At 51.3% G+C, this 24,251-nt stretch overlaps 1 protein-coding gene across 10 annotated transcripts; it reads right to left on the bottom strand.

The window, feature by feature from the left end:
• Positions 1-1,140: 1,140 nt before the first annotated feature.
• On the bottom strand, positions 1,141-24,068 carry VEGFA (vascular endothelial growth factor A). Of its 10 annotated transcripts, none has more exons than XM_065058076.1 (9): positions 23,840-24,068; positions 17,828-17,879; positions 12,503-12,699; positions 10,665-10,741; positions 10,217-10,249; positions 9,907-10,053; positions 7,348-7,419; positions 6,081-6,212; positions 1,141-3,793 (listed from the first exon to the last, which is right to left on the bottom strand). In XM_065058076.1, the coding sequence occupies exons 1-9, from the start codon at positions 23,903-23,905 to the stop codon at positions 3,772-3,774; spliced, it is 798 nt and encodes a 265-aa protein (XP_064914148.1). In that variant the 5' UTR covers positions 23,906-24,068; the 3' UTR covers positions 1,141-3,771. The 10 variants fall into 10 exon arrangements, with proteins under 10 accessions (XP_064914148.1, XP_064914149.1, XP_064914150.1 ...); XM_065058077.1 differs by lacking the exon at positions 23,840-24,068 and adding an exon at positions 22,281-22,304; XM_065058078.1 differs by lacking the exon at positions 6,081-6,212.
• Positions 24,069-24,251: the final 183 nt, after the last annotated feature.

Genomic DNA, 24,251 nt, shown 5'->3' with positions numbered 1-24,251 from the left:
AGACAGTGCAGGTCTACCGAGGATTGGCTTGCTGTCTTTGTTACCTTGCACAGCCGTCTGTGAAACAGCCCATAGATCCTCACAAACCAAAAGCCAGTGGTGAACATGCAAGGGAAGCAACTCCTTGGGTTCCTCACATAGCAGCATCCACAGGCTGCCCCATTCACTTTTTCACCTCACTGCTGCACTCCATAAGATGTTACTGAACAAGATGAACCAGAGCTGAATCAGGTACTCATCCTCTTTTCCTTCACTCTGCCCTCTGCAGAGGCTGTGACTGCAGATCCACCTGTTAGGGTGCCCGGGTCCACCCTAAATAAAAGGTAGATCCTTTACCTTCACAAATGCAGGACCAAGGCATCCAAGAACTCAGTGGTCTGTATTAACCCAGGTGTTTCCTCCCAGACATCCAAGAATATCCTGTGTGTTCCTTTCCAGTGTGGCCAGGTGACTGGCAAGTGATACGCTGACCTCCATGGCTGATGAGGAAAGGATACCGCATCCAAAGAGCTTTACCTCCCAAAGACCCCAAAGCAGATCACAAAAGATTCAATGGTGTCGAGATCCCTCACATGATGAGCACAGTCAGAGCTGAACATCCTTTGATCAAGGTCATCCAGGAGGGTGAGGTCTTGCTGAGCCATGACTGGCAGGAGGTTACATACACACGGCTCCAATGGCAAACACCGAGTCCGCTACCAGTGACATGCAGGCTCAGAGCACTACTTTCATCTTGGATTGTAAGCTCCACCAGGATCACATCTACTCGTGCCTTTACAGCACCCAGCACGAGGGTCTTGGCTCCTGACAAGACAGAGTTGGGATCCCCACAGTGCTCCTTGGCGTCAGAAGCTGGGAAGGAACCCACAAGTCCTGCCCCCTCGTTTCTGCCCATCACACCACCCTCTTCTCACAGAGCAGGGAACTTGGGCTGAGCTCCGCACACGTATTTTGGTGCCTACCTCCCATTCATCTGAATAGGCTTTAGGTACCTAGATGGTTTTGGAGGCTCTGGGCCCAAATCCAAGAGTCCGACTGGCAGGCTGCTGGTGCCCTGTCGCCTCCAGAGGCAACGCTGGAGGGTCTGTTACGCAACAGGAGATAACCAGGATGCAAGGCAGAAGGAGAAGGCAAAGGAAATCAAGGTCAGAATTAAATTCTTTAATACAAAAAAAAGTTTGTTTGTCGTCGTTGTCGTTTTTAAGATATATCTGTAATTTCTTTGCTTAAAAATAAATATGTACTAAGGAATATCTTGAAAAAATTCACTAGACACAATATGTAGTGTTAATATCTTTTTTCCCCGCAATTATTACAGATAAACAGTAGCACCAATAAATAAAATGATAACAAATATTAAAATTAAAAAGGAGAGAGATTCAAGATGTAGAATTTTCTATTTTTCCTGTTTCTTCTTTTTACATATATAAAAAATCGTAGCGTCTATTTAATCCGAATCACACATATACATAAACATATATATATATATATACAAACACATAGCCAAATATATATATAGTATGTAGATGTATATCTAACCCTTGTCTCAATAGGAATGTGTAGGGGTAGGTGTTAGAGAAATTAATTAAATAACTGCCCATAACATGCTACTGACTCTGCCAACAATTGGGGAGAGATGGGATGGGACAACAGGAACGTTAAATTTATACACAACCAGTACAAATAAAAAAAAAAAAATAAAAAAAAAAAAAAGGAGGTACGGCTTATAAATAGTTGAAATTAAATATTAACAAAGAATACTGAAAAATCCCTACTCTTTAATTAAATTATCTGTTTAATTTCTAATTTAAAAAGGGATATTAAATAAGTATATAAAACACTTTCTCTTCCCTCCCCCCCCATTGGAAGCCTCTGTCTTGCGCACGATGCAGCATGAGTATTATACATTGCAGATGCAAGCACCCACCCGTGTGTTTTCTCTCCTTCTGAAAGCCACCAGCCAGATGGGGAGTTCCTAGTGGTTAGTAGTTGCTTGTTGTGAGTCTGGTTTTAGACTGTCTTGTCTTTTTGGAAGCTTTCCGCGTTGTACATTATCAGGCGTTGAAAATACAATTGCAGATGATGTTTGGCAGCATTCTGACACAGACCGAGTACCTTTTTGATTATTATTATTATTAATAATAATAATTTTAATCACAGAACTAGATTATATAGATCCACATAGATGTACAAACACACTTTCAGGGGTGTGTGTGTGCGTGCGCGCGTGTGTAAGATGGGTTTCACATACACCACAGCGTATATTGCAGATACACACAGAGCCAAGATCCTCAGATACGGTTTAGGGATTCTGGCTGCCTTCACATTTCATTCCCCAGCCCAAGACGTGGAAAAGGGGCCTGATATTTACAGTACGTCACTTAAAAAAAAATATCTTGATGTTCTTAAGGGGCATTCACACCGGGCATGCAAACTGAAGGCAGCTGAAGTTACGTTCTTTTATCCCCCCTTCAATCTTGGCACACATATATATTATTTTTTATATATATATATGTATAAAAATAAATATATATATATAAAAAAGAGAGAAAAACACATGCATACACACAGACACAAATGCACACATTCACATACACACACATACACCCCTCTCTACTGTGTATATACTTTTGATTAATATCCCTTTCCAGAAATGTTCCGTAAGCATCTTGGATGCTCTTGAGTGGCAGCTCTGTGCATGAAGAAAGCAGACAGTGCTGAACAACTGTGTGGCTATGCACCGGTCCCCATTCTTGCTTCAGCACACTGTAGGCCTTGCGTCCTTTTGCAGCCACCAAGGGCGGGAAATCTAGACTCCTGTGACACTTCCTCGAATGGAAAGTTATTGCGCGTCAGCTGCCCACCATCCTTAAGAGAAGCCAGCATGCCTCTCTGGCAAAGTTTCTACAGCGAATAAAGTCAACGCAAAATGTACACTGACATCCCGTGTCCCAGCAAGGCAGGCAGGTTATGAGACGAGTAAGGGCGAAGGTTGGGGGAAGAGAGGGGAGGAAGAATCCTTGATCACGCAGATGGCCATTTCCTTGGCCTTTTGACCCATCGCACCCTAGGATGCCGCTCTTTGGAACTCCCTGCCCATCCTCTCTGTCACCTCTCCTCCCTGTCCCAGGCAAGGAGAAGGTGGTTTGTGGTACAGCACACTCTACAGAGAAACAGCGGAGGCCGCACAAGTCAGTTAAGAATTAAGAAGTTTACACCCAGCGCTTCTACTTAAGTCCAGTCTTAGCTTGTTTCTTATGCCCCAAGCAGCCCGCTTGTGTCCACAGCAGTCGAGTATTATCCAGTGAAGACACCAATAACATTAGCAATGTTAAAAAAAATAATCAGTATATATATATATATATATTATATATATATGTGTGTGTGTGGTTAAGATATACATATATGTATATATAGATGTGGTTAAAATATATATACATATATATATATGTATATGCATGTATACACACATATATATGTATGCATGGGGAAATCCATCAAATACACCCCTATAGTCTTCCTGGCTCTGTTATTTAGCAGCATGAAAAGAAAAATAAAATAAAACAGTTCAAAACCCAAAGGTGAATTCTGTGCGGCGGGTGCCTTGGGGAATGTTCCTTCCGGAGTCCATCGTCCGTACTGAAAGTGCTGTGCTCTACCGATCCTTCATTTTTAGGGTTCATTTGGATTAGTGTTTTGTTTTGTTTTTTTTCTGTCCAGGCGAGAAATCAGGCTCCAGAAACAGGGCTGTTCCCCCTTCTCTTCCGCTGCTCACCGTCTCGGTTTTTCACATCTGTCAGAGAGGAGAGGGAAGGAAAAAAAAGAGAGGGGGGGTTAAGGTTTGTGACGGGGGTGCAAGTAGGAGAGGCAAGGGAAGGAAGGGAGGTGGCTGATGTGTTTAAGAGCACATGGTGTTAAGGCATGGCATGACGTCACTGGTGGGGTGAAGTGCTGTGCAGATGGGGCAAAAGAGCTCAGAATCTTGACCCGTGAATGGGTCAACGAATTCTATTCCCCCAGGCTCACCTAGACGGGGCAGGAGGGGGATACGGGTACAGGGGTAAATTTAGGAGCAGAATCAGACGCCTCCTCACAGATGAGCCGAGTGTTTTGTTTGCACCCTCTCACACCGTGCACACACAGATACACACAAACACACAGAAAAACAAGGCTAAGCAACGCATGCAGAAGGACACACTCCCTCGGCTCCCCACCTAGCCTGCTGTTTGGGTTGGAAGCAGTGCAGACAACAAGGCCTCATGCAGGCAAGGTAAAAAGAAAGTGCCTCTCGTTCCACTAGCTGCCATGAGCAGGGGTTAGCACCAGACAACAGCAACAGCAGCCTGAGGAAGCAGCAGGAGAAATGAGAATTTACCCTCCCCTGTAGGGCCCAATTCTAATGCTACAGGAAAGAGCATGAGGAATTTCATCTTAACCAGCTTTTTATCTGGAAATAGATAAGTTACCCACTCCTATGACTCCTTCCTATCTTTCTGGCCAACAGACCAGCTCTGGAAACCTCCCTTAGTGCCAATTATCCCACCACAGAGAAGGACTAGTAAGAGAAACCAGTACACCCCTTCTGTCACCATGACATCTTTGGAGTACTGTTTGTTTTTACTTTGTATTTGTGACTATTTCTGACCTTTCAAACTCTGTAGGGTAATCACCAGTTATTCTGGGTTTGGGGAACAGGAGCAGAGAGAAAAGACCAGTGTTAGGTCTGGTCTCACACTTCAGGGGTTATGCTCGCTGGGAGAAGTTTAACTGTAGAAGCTGCTCTATTCTGCTCCCCCCATCAATTACTTTCTCACTGAAATTACAGCACCCCAGAAATTTGCTCTGTACATAGAGCTGTTTCCAACATGGTGACAGTGCCAACACCTCTCTGGTTTGGGCACAAAGCATTTTCACACCTAAAGGAAGCACTTGCTACTTGCAGCAGCCTTAGTCACCTAGCCAATTCCAGGCAGGCAAATGGAGGCAAATGGATGCCTCCTCTTTCAGGATACAACCACAGAGGACCCTGGACCTCTCCCCCTTGTTCTCTCCCATACAGCTACTGCCACTGCAGTACTCTCTTGACAGAAGGAATCTCCTAGATCTCTATGAAAGGGGCCTGAGTTCGGAGTCACAGTTGAGGGCTCATTACCAACCCCATTTCTATGCCTCTCTCTGTACAGGTAGGATGATCCCACAGCAGGGATGCACACACAGCTCGTGTGAGTCAAGGGACCCCCCTGAGTTCACCAAAGCACTCAGGTGAGAAGTAGGAATCAGTTTCTGCACGTCTGTGCTGCAGATGGTGTGTGACAGAGAGCACTCGGATGACACATGCACGGCATGGGTCTCTGAACAAAGCACTAACCAGTGTCTTCGCATCTCCTGCCTCACACCTGAATTACAGACCTCTGCCTGCCTTCACCCAGAGACACACTTAACCCCTCTGTATCCTATGAGTGCGGCCCCTCTAACTGCCACGCTGGACAAGACATTGACAGGGAACTGTAAGCACACTGCAAGAGGACGAGGTGCTCTCCCTGGCTTTTAAGAATGAAGAGGCAAAGAAGAATGTGGGAATAGCCTTGAGGGAGGCTCCTGGTTTGGCTTTCCTCACTCTGCACACAGCAGAATGTCCACAAGCCACATCAGAATGGCTTGGAAGACAGGGGTGGTCAAATCCTAGTCAGCTAAGGATTTGTCTTTGTCCAACAGTACGCTCAGAGTTGCATACCGATAATGTACAGAGGGCTACAGACCCTCCCCTGGCTACCTCAGCAACATGAACTCAGTTATCTTGTTTTACAGGAAAGGATCCCATAGATACAAGCACCCTGACTCTGGGAGCCGTCCCCGTCCAAGTCCTGACAGCACATCTGAAATGCACAGCCGCCTTTCAACACAGGGAAAACACTGTCCTCATATTAGTTAGCCCCTCTGCTTCTGACCCACGTAGGGCAGAGAAAAGAAGTAATCATATAGCACTGGTGCCAGAAGTCAGCAGGAAGCAAGCTCCCCCCTCTTTCTCTTTCTCTCTCTTTCACTTTGTGTGTATCTCTTTCATCCTTCAGGACACAAACCTGCAAGTGCGCTCGTTTAACTCAAGCTGCCTCGACTTGCAACGTGAGTCTGTGAATTTGCAGGAACATTTACAGGTCTGGGGATCTTGTACAAACAAGTGCTTTCTCCTCTCTGAGCAAGGCTCACAGTGACTGCAAAAAGGCAAAAGGAAAGATGTCTAAGCTACAGCGCTTCAGCAGAAAGAAAATACACATGCAACACCCTAAACATCAAAGCAATCCCCTTGCCCCCACCCACAGCCCCCATGCTGCCTACTGGAGTGTCACGGGCTGATGGATTTTCCAGCAGCACCCTGTCAGCCCCAGGACAGCACCCCTTTGCATTAGCGTAAAGAGAAAGAAAACAGGCTCTCTGCACAGTATTCACAAATGCTGCATTGGATCCATCGGCACAGGCCAGAGGGAGGAAGAAGGAGAAAGTGAGGATGGGAAGGTGAGAGGTCCCGACCAGCTATTGACTTATCAATGAAAGGCGTTCTCTAAAGTGGGCTATTCGAGTAGAAAGAGGCCAGCGGCTAAATGAGTTAAATACACAGGGTCTCTCCTCCCCTGGAAAGCAGCTGGGCTCCAGCATCACATGCTTACCCCTGCAGCCAGCGCTGCCCTCCCTTCTGTAAGCCCCGTCCCAACCTTGCCCCCTAGGAGTCTCCTACGGAGGGGCCATGAATTTACAATGCAGGATTCTGTGAACCACCGTGAGAGAGGCAGAGCAAAAGAGATATAGAGAAAGGGAAAGAGAAGCCGCTAAATCCAGCAGAGAAAAAAGAGAAAGCCCCCCTGCCCAGTTCCCCAGCACCCCCTCTCCAGTTTCCCACCGTCCCACCTCTCCTCTCCGCCTGTGACTCCACCAGACACGCAAGCACACGCGCGCACCACGCACACGCACACATGCACGGCAGACGCCAGCCTGCCTGTCGCCAGTCATTGTCGCAGCAGTGAGGGCACAAGACAAGTGGGGGAAAGCAGAGGACAGAGTGGCAACCAGAAGGCACGTAAAAGAGGTGCAGGGTGCTCACCCACCCACCCACGCTCTTGCACCTTGGGAAAATGGTCACCACAGATGATTAGAGAGCCAAGCAAGCTAAAGCCACCTTCCCTGAGATGCCCTTAGTGCCAGAGCAGTGCCACCACCAGCGCTGCCCCTGCAGGACCTGCAGCCCACCAGTGACTGGGAGGGGAAGGTGAGATTTTGAGTGAGCAGCAAGCAGGCAGTTTGGTTTGGGGAGAGGGAGGGAAGAGAATCTACAAGCAGAGGACACAAACGTACAAGCTGGGTGGTTTGTACCGGCCTTTCTTGCGCTTTCTCTTTTGACCCTTCCCCTTTCCTCGCTTTGATTTTCTGGAAGAAAAACAAAAAAAAAAAAAAAAAAAACAGAGAAAGAGAGAGAGAAGGAAAGAAAGAGGGAGAGAGAGAGAGAAAATGGAAGAAAACGCAAGGAAGAAGAGAAAAAAAATACAGCCATGTGCCTTGCTGGGAGGGGGGAAGCACATGAGGCAGGACTGGAGGGCAAGTCCCGGGGCCGAAGCACAGATCTCCACCTCGCACACACATTCACCGGCCCTCCTGCGCTCCTGCCAGCACCGCAACCAGCCTGCCCACAGCCAAGCCAGTGCCAGGAGATTCGGCAGAGACCACCACCAGCAGAGACCACCGCCAGCAGAGATCACGGCCAGCAGAGCTGGATCTGCTGCAGCCTCAGGGGGCACCTGTCCCCTCCAGAGAGGGGCAGAAGGTAAGGGACACGGGGTGAGGGGGAAGGAACAGAAAGCTTTGTGAAAGCATCACGCAACCACAGTGAGTGCAGACAACCGTTCCAGGCGGCAAGTGCGGATGCACACTGGCTGACAAGACACAACTCGAGCAGAGGGGCTCTTCCCAGGGAACGGGAAACCACGCTGACCTGACGCACTGCCTGGCACCAGGCCTAGGAGGGGGCAGCCAAGCTCTAACAGCAGGGCTGGTGGTAAATCCTGCCTTGGGATGGGAGCAAAGGGGCACCAGCCTCAGCACCCCACAGATAAGGGGAGAGTTTTGGTCTATGTAGGAGTGCTGTGTGGGAGAGGGCTATCTACCCTGAAGGCTCTGCTCGCCCACCCCACCTCCCACCTATGGTTTGGAGGACTCCAGGAGACCCCGCTGGGTGTCTGCTAACATCTCCTCTGGCAGCCGCAATCCTGAGTATTAAAGAGGAAAGAGGGAGGCCTGACCTAGTTATGCCACCCAGGAGATAACCAGTAAACAGCTTTCAGGTCTTCCTTCCTTTCCCTCTCTTTGTCTTCCACATGGATCTGCCAGACAGATGAGTGGACAGAGCCAAGGCACTGACTCTCTCCTGAAAAATTCACCCATTGCTCCTGACTCTTGGGCAGGAGCCGGGATGGGCAGGGGGTAGGACATGCTGGCCTGGACACTAACCATGGATCCCCGCAGGACAGTGAAAACACAGGGAAGGAGGGAGGCTGGAGTCTGCGCTGCTTCTTGAGCCACATTAGCACAGGACCAAGGGAGAGACATGCAAGGAGAAAGCCCTATGCAAAGCACCAGGGCTTGTCAGGCAAGTGAGCCCCAGAGTTGTGGCAGTTCAGCAACGGCTCCATCGCTCCCTCGCACAGGTCACCTTGGGAGGGAGCTGTTGAGGGGACATGGGGGGACAGAAGGGAAAGCACCAGAGGTGTTTCTTAGGCCCTGTTCAAGTTGCCTCTCTGGAACAAGTGTCAGAGCATCAGCTCACTCCCAGCCTCTGCCCTACGTGTCAGGAGTCACAGGGAGGCGGTGAGGGGAGGAAAATCGACCTGAAGGGAGGAGAGGGGCACCAATATAACAGGACTTTCAATCCAGCACAAATCAAAGCACACCAGTCTCTCCCATCCCTTCCCTTCCTTCCCCGGGGAGTGCAGAACCAGCAAAGAGCAGGCAAGGTGCTGTTAGAAGAGGAAAAGGAATGCAACGCAGTCCGGGCTGGCTGCTTCACCCACACCCCATCCTCACCAGAGCTCACACAGACCCAACTCTCGCACACCTTCAAACCACAGAGCCACGCAGACCAACCGTCCCCGACACGGTCCTGCAAAGAGAGGAGCGTTGGCTGCACACAGCCCGATGCAGCCAGGAGTGGATCTCCAGGGGAAGGAGGAGAGGCTGGAAGGCAGCTGGAAGTATACAATCACCAGGAGAGGGGTGAAAGAAGTTCTATCACTCTCCTGCTTCATCTCTCTGTCTCTGTTTCAGCCTCATCTCCCAATATTCACCCCCTCCATCTCCAGCTCCACACCTCTAAATGGCAGAGTCGCTATCCCAGCCATGCACAGTCCAGCTGACCCTCTAATCCAGAGAGGTCACTCGTTTTGGTTTTTTATGTTGTTCCATGTTTTGTGATCGTCCCTGCGACTACTGCAGGACGAGAGCTTACTTCTCTGTTTTCCACAACCTTTTTATTTTGGGGAGGAAGGAAAGGGAAGGTTGTACCTTAACCTCCTTCAGATTACCAGAGCAAACCCATCAGATTGAAAAAACTCTTATGGAAGTGTCCACCAGGACTCGGTTAGGACATCCTAACCCTTTAGGACATCCTCCTCCCTTTACACCCTCCTGGGCGTGCAACCAACCAAAATCCACGTCACACCCTGCATGGCATCAGTCCTGCCTCCACCAGGCCTCTATTGCCACCTCTCCCTGTAGCCAGCAGAGTTCCTACCCAAGCTGCTGTGAAAGAAGCTAGCAAGTACTCACTCAAGCAGCAAGAAAAAAATTAATAATAAAGAAAGGCAGCGATTTGCAGTAACCAGAAACACCCCAGAAAGAGGGAAGGGAGAACGGGGGCTGCACCTTGAATCCATTCTGGTAGGACACACACGACGGGACTTCCCTGACTCAGGATAAAGCATTACAAATGACTGCCATGGTTGTGGGTCATGCAAGCTCCAGGTCTGGGGTATGAAGGAATGACCATCAGATCTGGGTTTCTGTGCCCACCTGGAACGGATTCAGAGTGTCGCCCCATGCACTACCAGATGCCATTTCCAAAAACACCTTCTCAAAGTGAGTATCTCCAACCAAAGAAAAGGGCAAGGGGCAGTGGGAATAGGAAATGCCAACCAACCACCAAAAGAGAAAGGAGGTAAGGCTTCTCACTTACTTTTCTTGTTTGTTTTTGACATCTTTCTTTGGTCTGTGGGGGAAGAGAGAACAAAGGCCTCATTAGAAGGGAGCTAACCACATATACTTCTTCTATTATCCCCAGTTCCCGCCAAGTCCAGGGAAGGACATGTACAGCTGGCATTGCAGGACACCCACGGCACAGGTGAAGCGGTAAATCCCTAAATGTTTTTTCTCCTGTTTCACTTTGCTGGCAGCCAGTGCCAAAAGAGCCCAGGCTGCAGGCTAACATTGTCCACCTGTGACATCTAAAGATGGAGGAGCCTTGCCAGCAAAGGACTTCTTTTCCCAGGCTCAGCCATCCCACTGCAAGCCAACTGAGGAGACTGCAGAAGCCTCTGGACAACAGTCCCAACCCAATGGCAGAAAAAAGGGAAAGGCTCAGAATAAGTTTATTGCAAGAGGAACCAGTTCTGCTCCATTCTCACCTGCAGTCACATTTACTGTGCTGTAAGAAGCTCATGTGCGCTATGTGCTGACTCTGATGGGGTTTAATTCTCATGATCTGGAATGAAAGAAACAGAGAGGGTCACTGCCCATTCACTATTTATATTCACAGCTCCAAATCAGCCCGCTGCGTGGCAAAGCATTTGCACCCCAGGTGCTCCTGGGAAGAGCATGGCAGAGTTTGAGCTAGCTTTGAGGCCCCATTCTCCCACTCAGGAAAGGCCTTTGATCACAAGCAAGCAGCAACACCAGACTCATGCCAAAGCCCTGTTTGCTCTTGCACGTAAGGTGCCAGCACTGGTGGACTGCCTTGGAGACAGGTATAGGAGAGACCGTAACACCATAGCAAGGTTCTCACTGAGCTGTCCCTGGTCGATGTCAGAGGGACAGTAATGGAGCATCCAGCCTGCTCTCACACAGAAGCATGCTTCAGTCTACTACAAAGGCTCAAAGCACCAATTCCATTTCTGACTGCTTTTCCCTAAGCCACCGCTCCATCCCTGCTGACATCTTACTTTCTCAGTGACTCAACACACAAAGTAAATCTGGTGATCTGTGCTTAAAACAGCCCTGCAGAGCCAGACATTGCCCAGCCTCCAGCCCCAAGTGCCTCCAGGCAAGTTTTATTAGAAGTTATTTGTGTATCGTCACAGTCTCTCAATCCAGAACCTGGCTGGATCACTAGCTCTAGCATTTGCATCACAGATCTGCTTTAGTGTCTCTGACCCTTTACAGACATGCAGGCATACCAGCCAAAAACTGTAATTCAGCAGAAAATCATCCTTAGCTACACTAGGCTGGAGCCTGCCGGTGGAAAAGCAGTATGGGGAACCATGGAAGGACACAGGCAGGTTCTGTGTCAGAGTTCAACCACAGTTCAAATGACAAGTAAAAAGAGCTGGCTGGTAATAACTTAGTCCTGCATGACTCTCATCCACATCAAAAAGTGATGGCAATATTTACAGTGCCCATTCAAGAGGCTGAGGGACAAAAATAGGTGAGGGAGCTATGGGTTAAGGATAATGGGCACCAGCACCATTGTGGACACAATTTGGGACTCAGGATGGCAGACAAGGGCAGTGACAAAACTCTCTATAAGGCAGAGTTTGCATCTTCCTGATGTGCCTAGCCTTTGCTGCCACAGCCATCTTTGTCTCTTCCAAGGAATGAATTCAGCAACCTCCAAACAAAGGAGGAAGATACCCAGGGGCAGAAACGCTTTTCCACTTGACACCAAAGAAGTGTGTTTCTTAGAGCCCCTTTCTACCCCTGCTGTGCCAAAGTAGCTAATGACCCAAATCCCCTGCTCTGTTGGTAAAGGCTGACCTCACATGCCCTCCAGGAGAGAGTACTGACAGCCTTTCCCCTTTTGCACTACTCAGCTGCCTTCAGAGCAACATCTGTGTGGACCAAACACAGAGTTAAGGTAGAGAGAGGGCCCAAGAAGTATATTCTCTGAGGCCTCAGAGATAACAGCATCAGAAATGCTCCTCTACATTCTCTAAGCACAAGGTGCTCCTTTGCCGAAATGTTCCTCTGCACGCTCGTAATTAACTGTATTTGGGCACTAGTGAGATCAGAGCCAAAAAACAGATTCTCCTCTTAGCCTTGAACAGAGTTGGGCAACTCATCTTTTAACTCTGCATAGTGTAATATTGGGCACAAGAGTCAAGAAGGAGGTGAGCCCTCCTGATCTGACAGTCTCCAGTTCCCAGCAGTAGGCTGCCCTTCCTCTGAACTAGCTGGGACTTAAAAGTGGCTGTGACGGTTGACTTGCTTTCTCCAGCCAAGCATGCCAGCTTGCAAACTGAGCCCTCACCTCCATCGTGACGTTGTACACATCCACAGGGACACATTCTAGGCCCTCATCGCCGCAGCAACCCGCACATCTCATCAGAGGCACACAGGATGGCTTGAATATGTACTCCACCTCATCAGGGTACTCCTGGAAAATGTCCACCAGGGTCTCAATTGTCCTGCAGAAGCTGCGCTCGTAGACTTCCAGGAATTTGATAACTAAAAGGAGGAACGGAGGGAATAAGTTAATGCAAACTTAGCTCAAGAACGCCTACTGCTTCACCCCTTAAAATGAGACAGACAGTTGCAACACATCTACCTTATGCTTTTCACTAACAGTCTTGCAGGTCTATGTCCTGTGTCTCTGTCCTATACACATAAATCAGGTTGGGAAGCAAAGGAGATAATCTCTTCCTACTGTTGCTTCAGGGCAGAGACAAGATAGACAAGAGAGCCTCACTACTTGGTTCCCTGGCACCATAACGCGTCCCACAGGCGCATCCTCCCCAAGCCCCTTCCTTGTTTCCCCCATACTCTCAGATATGCTGCCACTAAGCATATTAGCTGGGCCAAAAAGCACCTGAGCCTGCTGCAGATGATCTGCGCTCTGGATTAAGGCCCTTCACCAGCTTGCCTTTCACCCTCTTTCAAAACAGCCAGTAGATGCCTCAGTGGGTTTTAGAAGGCAAGGGGAAAAGCCAGAAGCACCCTTTCTACAGACCTCAGTGCAGACACTTCTGAAAACAAGTAGAGGCTTCTGAACCATCCATCAACATATCTTCATTCCTCCTGTCAGCGACCTCTTCTTCCCATGCAGAACATGCACCTCAACAGGCCACCTCAGAACCACGACAGCACCTGCTACAAGTCACAGCCTCCATGTCTCCACAGTGACCACTTTCCCAAACCAAGGAATCAAGCCACCCACTGGAAGACTCAAAGCTAGCCCACAGCACCCCCAGTATTAACTAGACCATACGTTTGGGTCCTGAACCACAACGAGGCAGTGTGGGAGGGGGAACAGGGTGGATCTGCCATTATCCCCTGCCTTCCCTCTGAATGGAGCAAACACTAACTGCTTGCGATCTGCACTGATTTCACAAGTGTTTCTCAATGTTTCCCAGCCTCTTGCCAAAGCTTCGTTTTGCTGCTTGGTCAAGGGTTGGCGAGATTTAAAGAGATGAGAGATGAGAGATAGGATAGATAAGTACACATGCACAAAATGCAGCTGCTAGTACAGTTCTGCAAACAGTGAGTGCCTAGAGCCCTCCAGGACTCCCAGCTCTACCAGCAGGCATGCAAAGGAAGACATCTCAAATGGAGCAGAGGATAAGCGTATGCACAAAGAGACAGTACCTGCCCCATGTTGTTACGCACTATAATGATCCACCTGTACAGCATGCAGAGTCCTACAGCACCAAGGTTGATAACTCTGAGTGATAAGCGCAAACTGCTTGCATCATGGAAAAAATGGTCTCCAGTAAGCGTTTCTGAAGTGCCCTGAACTTGTGACAAACTGGCATAAAGGTTACTTTGCCACAAAAATGCAAAAGCTGCAGGGCTTGGAGCTCACAGCCCACAGTTAATTGTTGAAAGTTAATTCTAGGTCATGCAGAGCTGACAGTACCACAGCGTTGAGAGCGGGTACAAGAGGGGAGGAGCTTCCACCCAGGGAGTTTGAAGTATCTGAGAGCATGAGCAGCTATTAAAAGAGAAAGTGGTTTGTGAAAAGGAAATGTAGCCTGCCAGGCACGGACTGCTTGTTGATACTCCTCGTCTAGAAGGCAGCATGTTTCTGTTCCTTGTCCCTTCCCTTCCTCTTCCCTCCTCCCCTAACTGCAGTATGCCTCCTGTCTGTTCTCCTATCTTGTCTGTGGCCACCTCCTTCCCCCCATTCCCCTTTGGAGTGACCGTAGTCACCACCTATGTTCTAACAACTTGAACAATTTAATACGTGGGAAATTCTGCAGGCACAATGATGGCCTGCAGAACTGCACTGTTGATTATTCACGCTGTGCCAGCAGAAAGGATCTGGGAACTCTGGCAGTAAAGGCACAGTTCTGGATAAAAATGCTTGCAGATTTACATCGAGGGGAGGGAGGGAAGAACAGGAGGGAGGGAAGAGGGCAGGAAAGCAGCAGTTACCTGTTCAGATCAAATGCTGCTCACCGCAGTAGTCTGGGGCATAAATGAGGCAGAAACAAAAACAGAGTAGAAAACAGAAGTGAAACTGATTCACATCTGCCACACTTTTCTAAATCTTTGTGCTGTGCAGGCAGCTGGATTATACCGGAGAATCTGGACTACACACAGGCAACAGAATAGCACATTCAACCTCTTTTGCAGGAGGTGTACTTTCACGGCTGTGGTCTGATTACCAGACTTGAGATCTGGGAGATCTGACAAGACCAAATCCTTCCCACAAAGAATCTGGGAGTTTTTGCCTTTACTTTAACATATGATAATTTTCCAAAGTATGAATCAGCCTCTGAAAAGGAAGCGGGGAATGTTTCTCCAGCTGCCAGTCAGGAGATCCTGCCATGAAAGACACTTTGCCTTGATGTTGCTGGACACAGAGCATCCACACAGAGACGGTGCAACGCTCCAGAGGTCATTGGCAGAGTTAGCACCCAAACCAGAGCGCGTGACTGAGGCACAGTCATCCTCGCAGCAAAGCCCTGCCCCTGCTACCGTACCTACACTTACTCCTATGTACCAGGAGTCATATTCCAAACTTCGCTGGGCTGATTCAGCCTGCGCTTCCTTTCCATTGGTTGTGTCAGGCCAGGAAGGTCTGTCTTTCATGGGGAAACAGAGGAAGGTCACTGAAGGACTAACACCGCTTGGCCTGCTCCCTTCCTGCAATTTGGGCTTCAGCCCACGTGAAAAGTTAATCCCGCATTTAACCCACACCCCTATCCTGCAGAACACTTCCAGATTTGAGTCAGAGGTTCTTCTTTGTGAATGGAAGGGGAAGTAAGGTTAAAACCCAGTCAGGGCCCACATTAACTCTTCAGGGCAGCCACAGCAGGCAGGATTAAGTCCAAATTTAGAGCGGTCGAGTGGGAACACGCTAGACTAGAAAAGGAGCTAGTCTATGATCATTTTGCCTCCCTCTCCATCAATGGCGTAGCAGCAATACAGACACACTGTTCTTTTAGAAATAAAAGTACAGCCACAAGTGCTGGTGGTTTCCTTTATTTATACCAGAAAATCTTTTCTCGTGAAACAAACAAAGAGTGTTTGTCTGACTCGTCTACAACTTCCCATGCCACAAAACATGTGGAAGGCTCTCTTGAGCACAAAAGGGTAGGGGCTGAAGCTAAAATTACAGTCTCCAACTAGAGTAAGTCCATCCCAAATAAAAACCTGTCACAGCTTGACATCTCAGGGCAAGCAAAAAATGGCCAAAGTCACAAAATCACCTTTCAACCCAACTCCAAAGACCCCAAGAGCTTCAGTGGAAGGAACTTCAGGACTGTCTTTGTGGAACAGAAGCACATCATTGTCTCCTTATCAAAAAGGAGAAACTGAGGCACTGAGAAAGGATATCCAAGGTCAGACAACAGGCCAAAAGTAGAGCAGGAAGGTAATGCCAAGAGTCCTGATTTCTAGCTCACATATATCTGCATTGCAGAACCAGAAATAGCATGAAGGCAGCAGCACCAAAGTCTCACCACTCACACTGCCAGACCAACTTTCTCCTGCGATCCCACCAGCTTTCTTATGACAGGGAATTAAATTCTGTTTGACTCTTCCCGTTCCCAAGAAAGTAGTTGTACACAACAAATGGCACAGATGAGGACACTAGCTGCTTTCTACCAACAGCAGAGGACTGGTTACCAAAATAAGCCTCACAGCAGGCTTCATCTTGATCCCTCCAGAGTCACTGAACCTTCTTCCGTTGACTTCAGCAAGAGCAAGGGTCAAGCGCAACAGGCAGGAGCCCGCCAGCAAGTCAGAAATCTTGCCCATGCAAAATGGACACCTATCCCAAACAGAGGCTGCCACAAACCTCTGGCAACACACATGCAGTCTGTCACACCAATAAAGTTACAGAAATTTAAACCGAGTGTGACAAAAGGCCAATCTGGGCCCACACTGCTAGAGCCCTCTGCTGACTTCCCGCTGGAATAACGCTGGAGGTCACAACCCATGGGGATCCTGCAAGACCTTCACCAGACCCTGTCACACAGTGAGTGGTCTGCTCTGCTCTGAAGGTGTGGGGAAAAACACGGTCACGATAGTCTTGAAGCTGCTAATGATCACCTCAGCCTGAAGGCTTGAAGTCCACAGCCCTCTGACCCCACTTTTGACTGAAGACAGAAAGCCAGGCTCCTGCAAGGCACAGCGTTCCACAAGACAGGGCACTTGTAGGAGGCATCTCTAGCCTGGGGGGCTGGACTGTTCCTCTGGTCTACATTTACTCACACAAACCAGTGGGGCAGAGGACACCGCCACAGCCTGGCCTTTGGGCAGCCAGAGACACAGAAGTACAATGGCTGCAGAGGCACCACCTTGTAACCTCACCAAGCAATGGTCCTGTCAGTTCTGCACTGCCAGCAATAAATTAAGCAGAATCTACCAGATCACACTGAACTCGCTAAGCCTGCTAGCTCAAACAAGAGTAAAAGGGTGTATTTTTTGAGCCCAGCTCTGTACAGTGCTTAGCAATATCCTGAACAGAGAGGGTACCCCAGACCGCCATCAGACACGGCTCCAGAAAATCATCCTTGGCTGCTCATTCTTCCTTCTTTCCCCCCAGAGACCTGACGCCTGGCCATCGGGGGAGAGCTGGGGCACCGCTTGGGCCTTTGTTCAGGGACGAGCCCTGGCCACCCAGCAGGGCACCGCCAGCACCGCTGGGGAAGAGCCAGGTGACAAAGATGACAAATCCCTTCCTACGGCACTGTGGCGAATCCCCAGCAAACGGCTCACCGCTGCTCAGCTCTTTGTGTGTGTGTGTATATATATATATAAATGAGCGCGTGTATGTGCACAAGCGCACGCACGCAGTTTTCCTCAGAGTTGTGGGAAGCCAGAAGCGGGCTGGGCCGGCCCTGCCGCACGCCCCGGCCCTGCGGCCGCCCCAGCCCCACGGCCGCCCCGGGGCCCGACCCCGCGGCCATCCCGGCCCCACGGCCACCCCGGGACCGCAGAGGGAGGGGACGGGGGGGCCGCGCCGCCCCCGCGAAGGGGTTAATGGCGGCGGCGCCTCCCGCCGGCAGCCCCCGCTCCCGCCGCCGCTCCCCGGGAGGTGGCGGTGTCGGCCGGCGGCGGCTCTCGGGGCTCCTTCCCCCGAGCCCCCCGGTTACCCCCTCCCGCCGGGAAGCCGCGCAGCGCTTACCTTCATTGGGTTTCCGCTCCCCATCCCCCAGGGCTGGAGCAGCCTTCGACAACTGTAAAGATAACAGAGAATCAGTCACAACACGGAGCCGCTACGCGCGGCCGGGGCGCGGGAGGGATCCCGGTCCCGCCGCCGCCCCGCTGGGCAGGAGGCGGAGGGAGACCCCGACGGAAGGGGGCGCCCCCGAGGTGGAGCCGTCCCCCTCCGGCCGGCCTGGCGGGCACAGAGGGACCTTTTGTTCCCCCCGTTCCCCGGGGAGCCGAGAGGGACACGGGCGGAGCGGGCGGGACGGCCCCGGGCCCAGGGAAGGGGCAGTCAGGAGGGAGGCGGCCGGGCCTCCAAGCACGGTGTGCCCGAGAGAGGCCCCGAAGGGAGAAACACGTCCGTCGGGAAGAGCTTTCAGTGATCACGGTCAAAAACCAGAGAGCAAATCTGGGCCCCGGGGAGAAAAACGACAGAGGTGACCTTGTACTGCTGACATGACCGGCTGGCTTGGGCACCTCCATTCGCCCTCCTCCGTGAAGGTGAATTTGGCCAGGGAGCGGAGTGAGGCGGGCAGAGGAGGGAGAAGGGAGACCAGGCGCGAAAGGGCACTGCTCTGCTTTCAATGTCACAGATGTCTGTCACGGAGCAGTGGTGGCCACCGAGGTGTTGGTATCTGGCCGGGTGTCAGGGCAATTAACTGTGACAGCACTGCTTCGCCGATGAATGCCACTAAACCACCCAGGTGTCCCTCCTGTCCTCTGGCAGGGAGGGTGACACAGGCCTGATCCCCAGCCCCTGTGTGGCCCAGCAGCAGCGCAGCTCCCATTGCTGCACTCCCTGTGGCTTCCCTGGGACAAAAACTGAAAAGGCCTCAAGCTCTGTACTCGCCCCTGCTGCCTTTAGGGACGAGGGGCATTCCCAAATCGTGACGCAGGCAGGAGTGGCAACAGGTAACCCACTCCCAGACCAGGACGGAGAGGTATTACACCGCTTTACTAAGGAAGTCTTTTTTAACTCCACGTGAAACAAAAACTCCACTCTTCCTGCTGTGTGTGAGGGTTTTAGCTCTGATGTAACTTTCCAGCCAAGTCAGGCTTCCCCCTGCTGTTCTGTTCTGAACAGAAACCAAAAAACGCCCGGCTTTCTTTGGTTCTTCAAGGTATGTTGTCACCTGTGTGATGCCATCCGCCCCAGAACCTCCTGCCTTTCAGCAGAGGCCTCAAAAAAACGTAGCCATACATACACACAAAATACTGTTTCATCAGCAATACGCTGCATTTAGGCTTAGAAAAAGGCCCTCTGATCTTGTAGCTGGAGACAGGACTGAATCGAACAGGCACAGTCCACCTCAAGCTCACAATGGGAATGTGCCACCTATGGTCTTCTAGTCAGCCCCACGCACAGGGCAGCACCACCATCCAGGCTGCCCGAAGCGTCAGGTTTTAAAAGGAGGGGACAAGAGAACCAGCAAAGCCCTAGATGCCCCTCTCCCAGCCATGCCTTTGTGTCTGTACACAGTTCCCTTTGTCTTAGGTCCCCCCTGACCGAAGTCCTTGCTTCTCCTTTCTACCAAAGTCTTTCTGTACCTGGGCATAAGACACCAGCCCAGAACCACCTCATGCATGGATCTGTTTCTTCTCTGGGGAGGAGAGGGCTGTGTGCCCAACCTCAGTGCTGTGACAACAGTTTAAAAAGCAGGTTCCTAGAAACAGTTTCATTCCTGAAGTGTGAAGGTCACTGAAACAGCACAAACAAAATGGAGGCGGCAGAGGTTGCAGCGGCCTTGCAAAGCCCCTCAGCGCCTGACGATCTATGGGTCAAAAGAAAACCGCATCAAGTGCAGAAATGCCCCAATCTGTGTAGTAGCACAGGAAGAGGATCACGAGCCGAGTCACTCTATCCAAGTTACAATGTCCCCAAGACCTTTTGCAGGGGATTTTTGGTTCACATACAGAACGACTGTGGCGGACTGAGCAGAATTAGTTCAAAGACACTTTGAGGGTCATTGTATCCATTCCCTGTGCAAGGCTACGAGCTGTCTGCCAAGCCCGCCGCCTCCTCGCATGCAAGCACACACAGTACATGATGGGAAGCAGAAGCAAGTCACACACACACTTTCACTGCTCACCTGTGCCTGGCCAGCACCTACGCCCTGCCCCTGAAGTACTGGAGCAGGAGCCAGAACACTCTTCCAGTGCTCACCCAGACCTGGGCTGTGACCCCACCCAGAGGATGGGAAACAAGATGGGTATGAAGCCTGCAGAGAGCTTCTGAGCACTCCCAGTGGAGTTCTCTGCAGAAACTCGACAGGTTTCCCAGAACTACCAGTAACACGCTCTCCGTTCACTATACCAAGAAACCTTTCAGCAGTGCCTTTCACAGGTGGTTAGTGACATCAAAGCCCCTTCACTGGAAGAGTGGAAAGTCAGGGGCTTTTGCCTCACTTTAAACCAGGCTGCTACATATCAGACAGGGCAATGGGGAGCCGAAAAGCCTTCCAAGGCACAAGCAGGCCCAGTGTGCCCTTCGGTGGGAGCTTGAAGGTCATTCTCTCCTCCGCTGGCTTTTGGCATTACCCAACAGCTCTGTAACACAATTTCCTTCCAATTGATTTTCAACATTTCATGAAGGTAAGGCAGCAAGCCCTGGGCTTGAGAGCAGAATAAATGACCTGGGAATGGGGCTGACCAAGGGGAAGATCCTTTCTGTGCCCTTTACAAGTCACAGTAAATGCACATCCCGCAGCAGAATAAAACCCTCTCTAATAAATAAACGCGCCTCACACCAGCAGTGTGTCTGCACCTTCTCTGTCTCCCTTCTCCCCTCTCTCCTGTCCAGAGCAAGTTATTCTCTGAAGGGAGAGAAAAGGTTAATCAAGTCATTCCTCTCTAACCATCACCCCCCTCACCAACACCACCACCACTCTTTCTTTCCCTTCCCCTCCCCCTAATCTGTGCAGCCTCATTAAAAGAGCTTTGTAACTGTTTAGGACTGGAACAAACAATCCATCCCCTTTGAGAGGGACTCTGGGACAGGAGTTAAGGCACTTTTCGTCTTAGGTGCTAGAAATTCTTCTCAGCGGTTTCTACTTAATGGGGGGGACAGCACTCACTGCACTCCTCCATTGTACATGCAGACAGAGGTCAGTAATCCCGCAAGCTGCCAGCACAGCTGAGGCACCTCTGACAGGGAGCGGGATGGACAGGAGAGCAGATTTGGGGTTGCTCAGGAACCACCAAGCCCCTCTGAGATGTCAGTACAGGCTTCCCTCTCTCCTGCTCCCAAAGGAACGCTCCTCCTCTCTCCCAGCCTGTCCTCAGAGCACGGGCCTGGAGTGGCTTTTGGGAAGGTGACCCACTGCGTTCCAGCTGCCTACGGGCTGGGGAAGCAGGTTCTGGTGGCTCCCCATCATGGCCTGGCGCAGAGGCACACCAAAGGCAGGGAGCCTGGTGGGTGTGCGGTCATTAGCAGTCTAGTCACAGGCTCACTCTCCCTCCCTCAGTGTCTGATCGCTGCCTGTTCCCTATGGCAATACAGCTGGTGTATCCAGGTCCCTCCGCAGTTCAGGGCAGGAAGGGAAGAGTTCCCAGACCCTCATCGAGGTGACCTACCACCAGGCTGCTGCCAAGACCCGCAGACAAAGGAAGATGGGGAATGACGGACTGTCCCCCATTCTTCAGGAAAGGGGGGGACCAGAAGGGGACAACAACACAACCTCTCGGACCCTGTTGGGCCTGAGGACTGTACACCACTATCCAGCATGGGCAAACCACTGCAAAATCACCTTTTCCTCCCTTTCCTGCACAGAAAGGCTATTGCCACCAGTGAAGGCAGACACCTGTGGCATCAGCACCACCCAGCCCTGATCGTGACACGATTTCCCACCATCCCCGCTGCAGGACCATAACAACTCCTTCAGTAAGGAGGCATCCCCCTGCTGCCTTCACCATGGAGCACCACGATTCCAGTGCTCCTCCTTCTTTGCCTTTGGGAAAGCAACCCAACACGTGCTGGACCCCGCTTCCCCAACTCAGCTTCTGCCAGGGTTTTTATTTAATGCTCTCCAATGTGCATGGCTAGCTAGATAGGTTTTATTCAGCACAACAGTCAGATTAACAGTACAGATAAATATTATCATCAGAGCACAAAACCTTAGACCCGGCATGAAGAGTCATGCCTTCTGCCATGCCCAGAGTTATTGTCAAGCTGCCTACGTGAGATCTGCTGGTATTTCTAACGTTCCCATCACCGTGGTGCCCAGGCGATCAACAGACAAATAAGGACAGAACTGAAGGGCAGACCTCACCGTTGATCTGCCAGAGCACTTATATGGCCCGCATCACCCAGCTATCTCAACATCTCCCGATCTCTCACTTATCTAGCCCTGTGACATCTCCCCCCAACCCCACCGACATCCCGTGATTCCTCCCTACTTTTCTTCCCACCGTTATCCTCTTTCTTTTCTCACCGGCACCATCCTCCTGCCTAGGAGAAAAGGTAACAGGAGGCTTCTACGTGACTCCTGAGGACAGACAGACCTGGACTCTACCTGATCTGCGTTTCTTCCTCCAGGGAAGAGGAAGGGGAGGGGAGAAGGAGCGAGGGGAGGGTTAAAGAGTATTATCACTAGACATCAATACAGAGCTGTCTAACCTACAGCAGAGGAACTGACTCTACTGTACAAGTTTACCGAGGACCTGCGAGGCAAAGAAATCCCCGTTTTACATGACGGTGGAAAAACTCATGGAGAGCGGAAAGAATTGTCCCACGAGCCAAATCTGGCAGGCAGGCAGCAGGGAGCAGCTCTGTGCCACACTCAAGAGCTGCGCCTCAGTTCCCATCCAGCACAGCCTAATGTGCGGCTGTCAGTGGCGAAAGTAAGAGATATAACAGGCTAGAAACAAAGCATGCAGTGCCTGCATTACTTCAGTTACAGCTGAAATGGCTCCTAACTGGGGAGTTACCTTCCAGTATCGGTGCTGAACAAACAATGTGAATAACTGATTAGTTTGCAAGCGACGCTTATTTTCACAACTGTGGGAGATGATCTGGCCCCGCATTCTCCACAAGTGCCGAGGAGAAATGGCAGGAGAGAACTAACCTGTTATAGCCTTTAAAACATAATCCGGGTCCGCCCAGGGAATAGCCACTTTCACGTGGGCACTCTGTCTAAACCCCTTAATATCTCTTGGCAACACAGCTCTCTTGACTCTTTAGAAAACAGATTTATAGGACACGTTTGCACAGAAAGCTGCCTTTCCTTTTTCTTAAAAAACAGAAAAAGAAAAGCAGAAAGAGTTGGCTTTTAATCTCGCAGGAATGACAATGAGGCAAAAGTAAAAGTGACTGAGGAGGAGAAGAGAAAAATGTACGGTTTTGTAACCTCGGTGCAGGAGATATGTATTTTGAAAAAAAAAAAAAAATCAATCTGGAAGAAATTCAGGATCCATTTTGTCCTCTTTGATCTCTATTTGTTTTTCCAGCTAGGTATTTTGAACTCCACTCGGCGGCACGAACCCGAGCTGGGACCCAAGGCAAATACCGCCGAAACACCCTTTTGCAATGTCAGGAGACCCGAGGACGGGCGGCGAGGCTGATGCAAGAAGCCAGCGCGCTGCCTCCCTGCCCCAAGCAGCTCCCCGGGACTGGCCCCGCCGGGACCCCACGGCCCCGCCGCCGCGGGAGCCCCACGCCGGGGGCGTGCAGTGCGCGCACACGTGCGCGGGCACTCCGCACGGCGCTGCCGACTGCTCCGGGGGCCTGCGAAGCACCGGGCAGCGCTTCCCCCCCCCCGCATCCCCCGTTTGCAGCATTGCACGCACGCATACACACGTGTGTGCGCTGCAGGCACCCACCCGGACACGGTGCCAGCAGCGCGGCGGCACCGCACCGAGCAGGTGGGAAGTAAGGCAGGGGGGCGCCAAAAAGAAAGGGGGGAAAAAAGTCTTTTCCGCCGCCTCCCCGCCCCCACCGTACGTGCGGTACAAAAGCCCCCGTCCCGCCGCCGTCCCCGTCCCTGCTGCTTACCTCCGCGCTCTGCAGATAGAGCAGCGCCGCCAGCCCCCAGTGGATCCAACTCAGCAGAAAGTTCATGGTTGCCGGCACACGCCGTGGAGCGGGGCCCGCCGCGCTCCGCCTCGCCGCCGTCGCCCCGCCGCCGCCGCCGCCCCGCCGCGCTCTTGCCCGCGCCTCCTCCGTGCCCGCCGCCGCCTCCTGGGGTGCCGCCGGTCGGGCGCTGCGAGAGGCTCCCGGGAAAAAGGTGTTCCTCTTCGGGGTCTCCGGTTTCACCCCTCCATCAGCCCGGCTTTCCGCCGGCCTCCGCTGCTGCTTTCGGTGGGCGCTCCACCGGGCCGAGCGCAGGCTCCGCGGCCGCCCCGCCGCCGCCCGGCCCCCGCCGCCGGGCAGTCCGAGCTCCACAGCGGCGCTCGTCCGCGGCCGC

Source organism: Columba livia, chromosome 3 (genome assembly GCF_036013475.1).
Source record: "Columba livia isolate bColLiv1 breed racing homer chromosome 3, bColLiv1.pat.W.v2, whole genome shotgun sequence".
Lineage (NCBI taxonomy): Eukaryota > Metazoa > Chordata > Aves > Columbiformes > Columbidae > Columba > Columba livia.
This window is presented reverse-complemented; position numbering and strand designations above follow the sequence as displayed.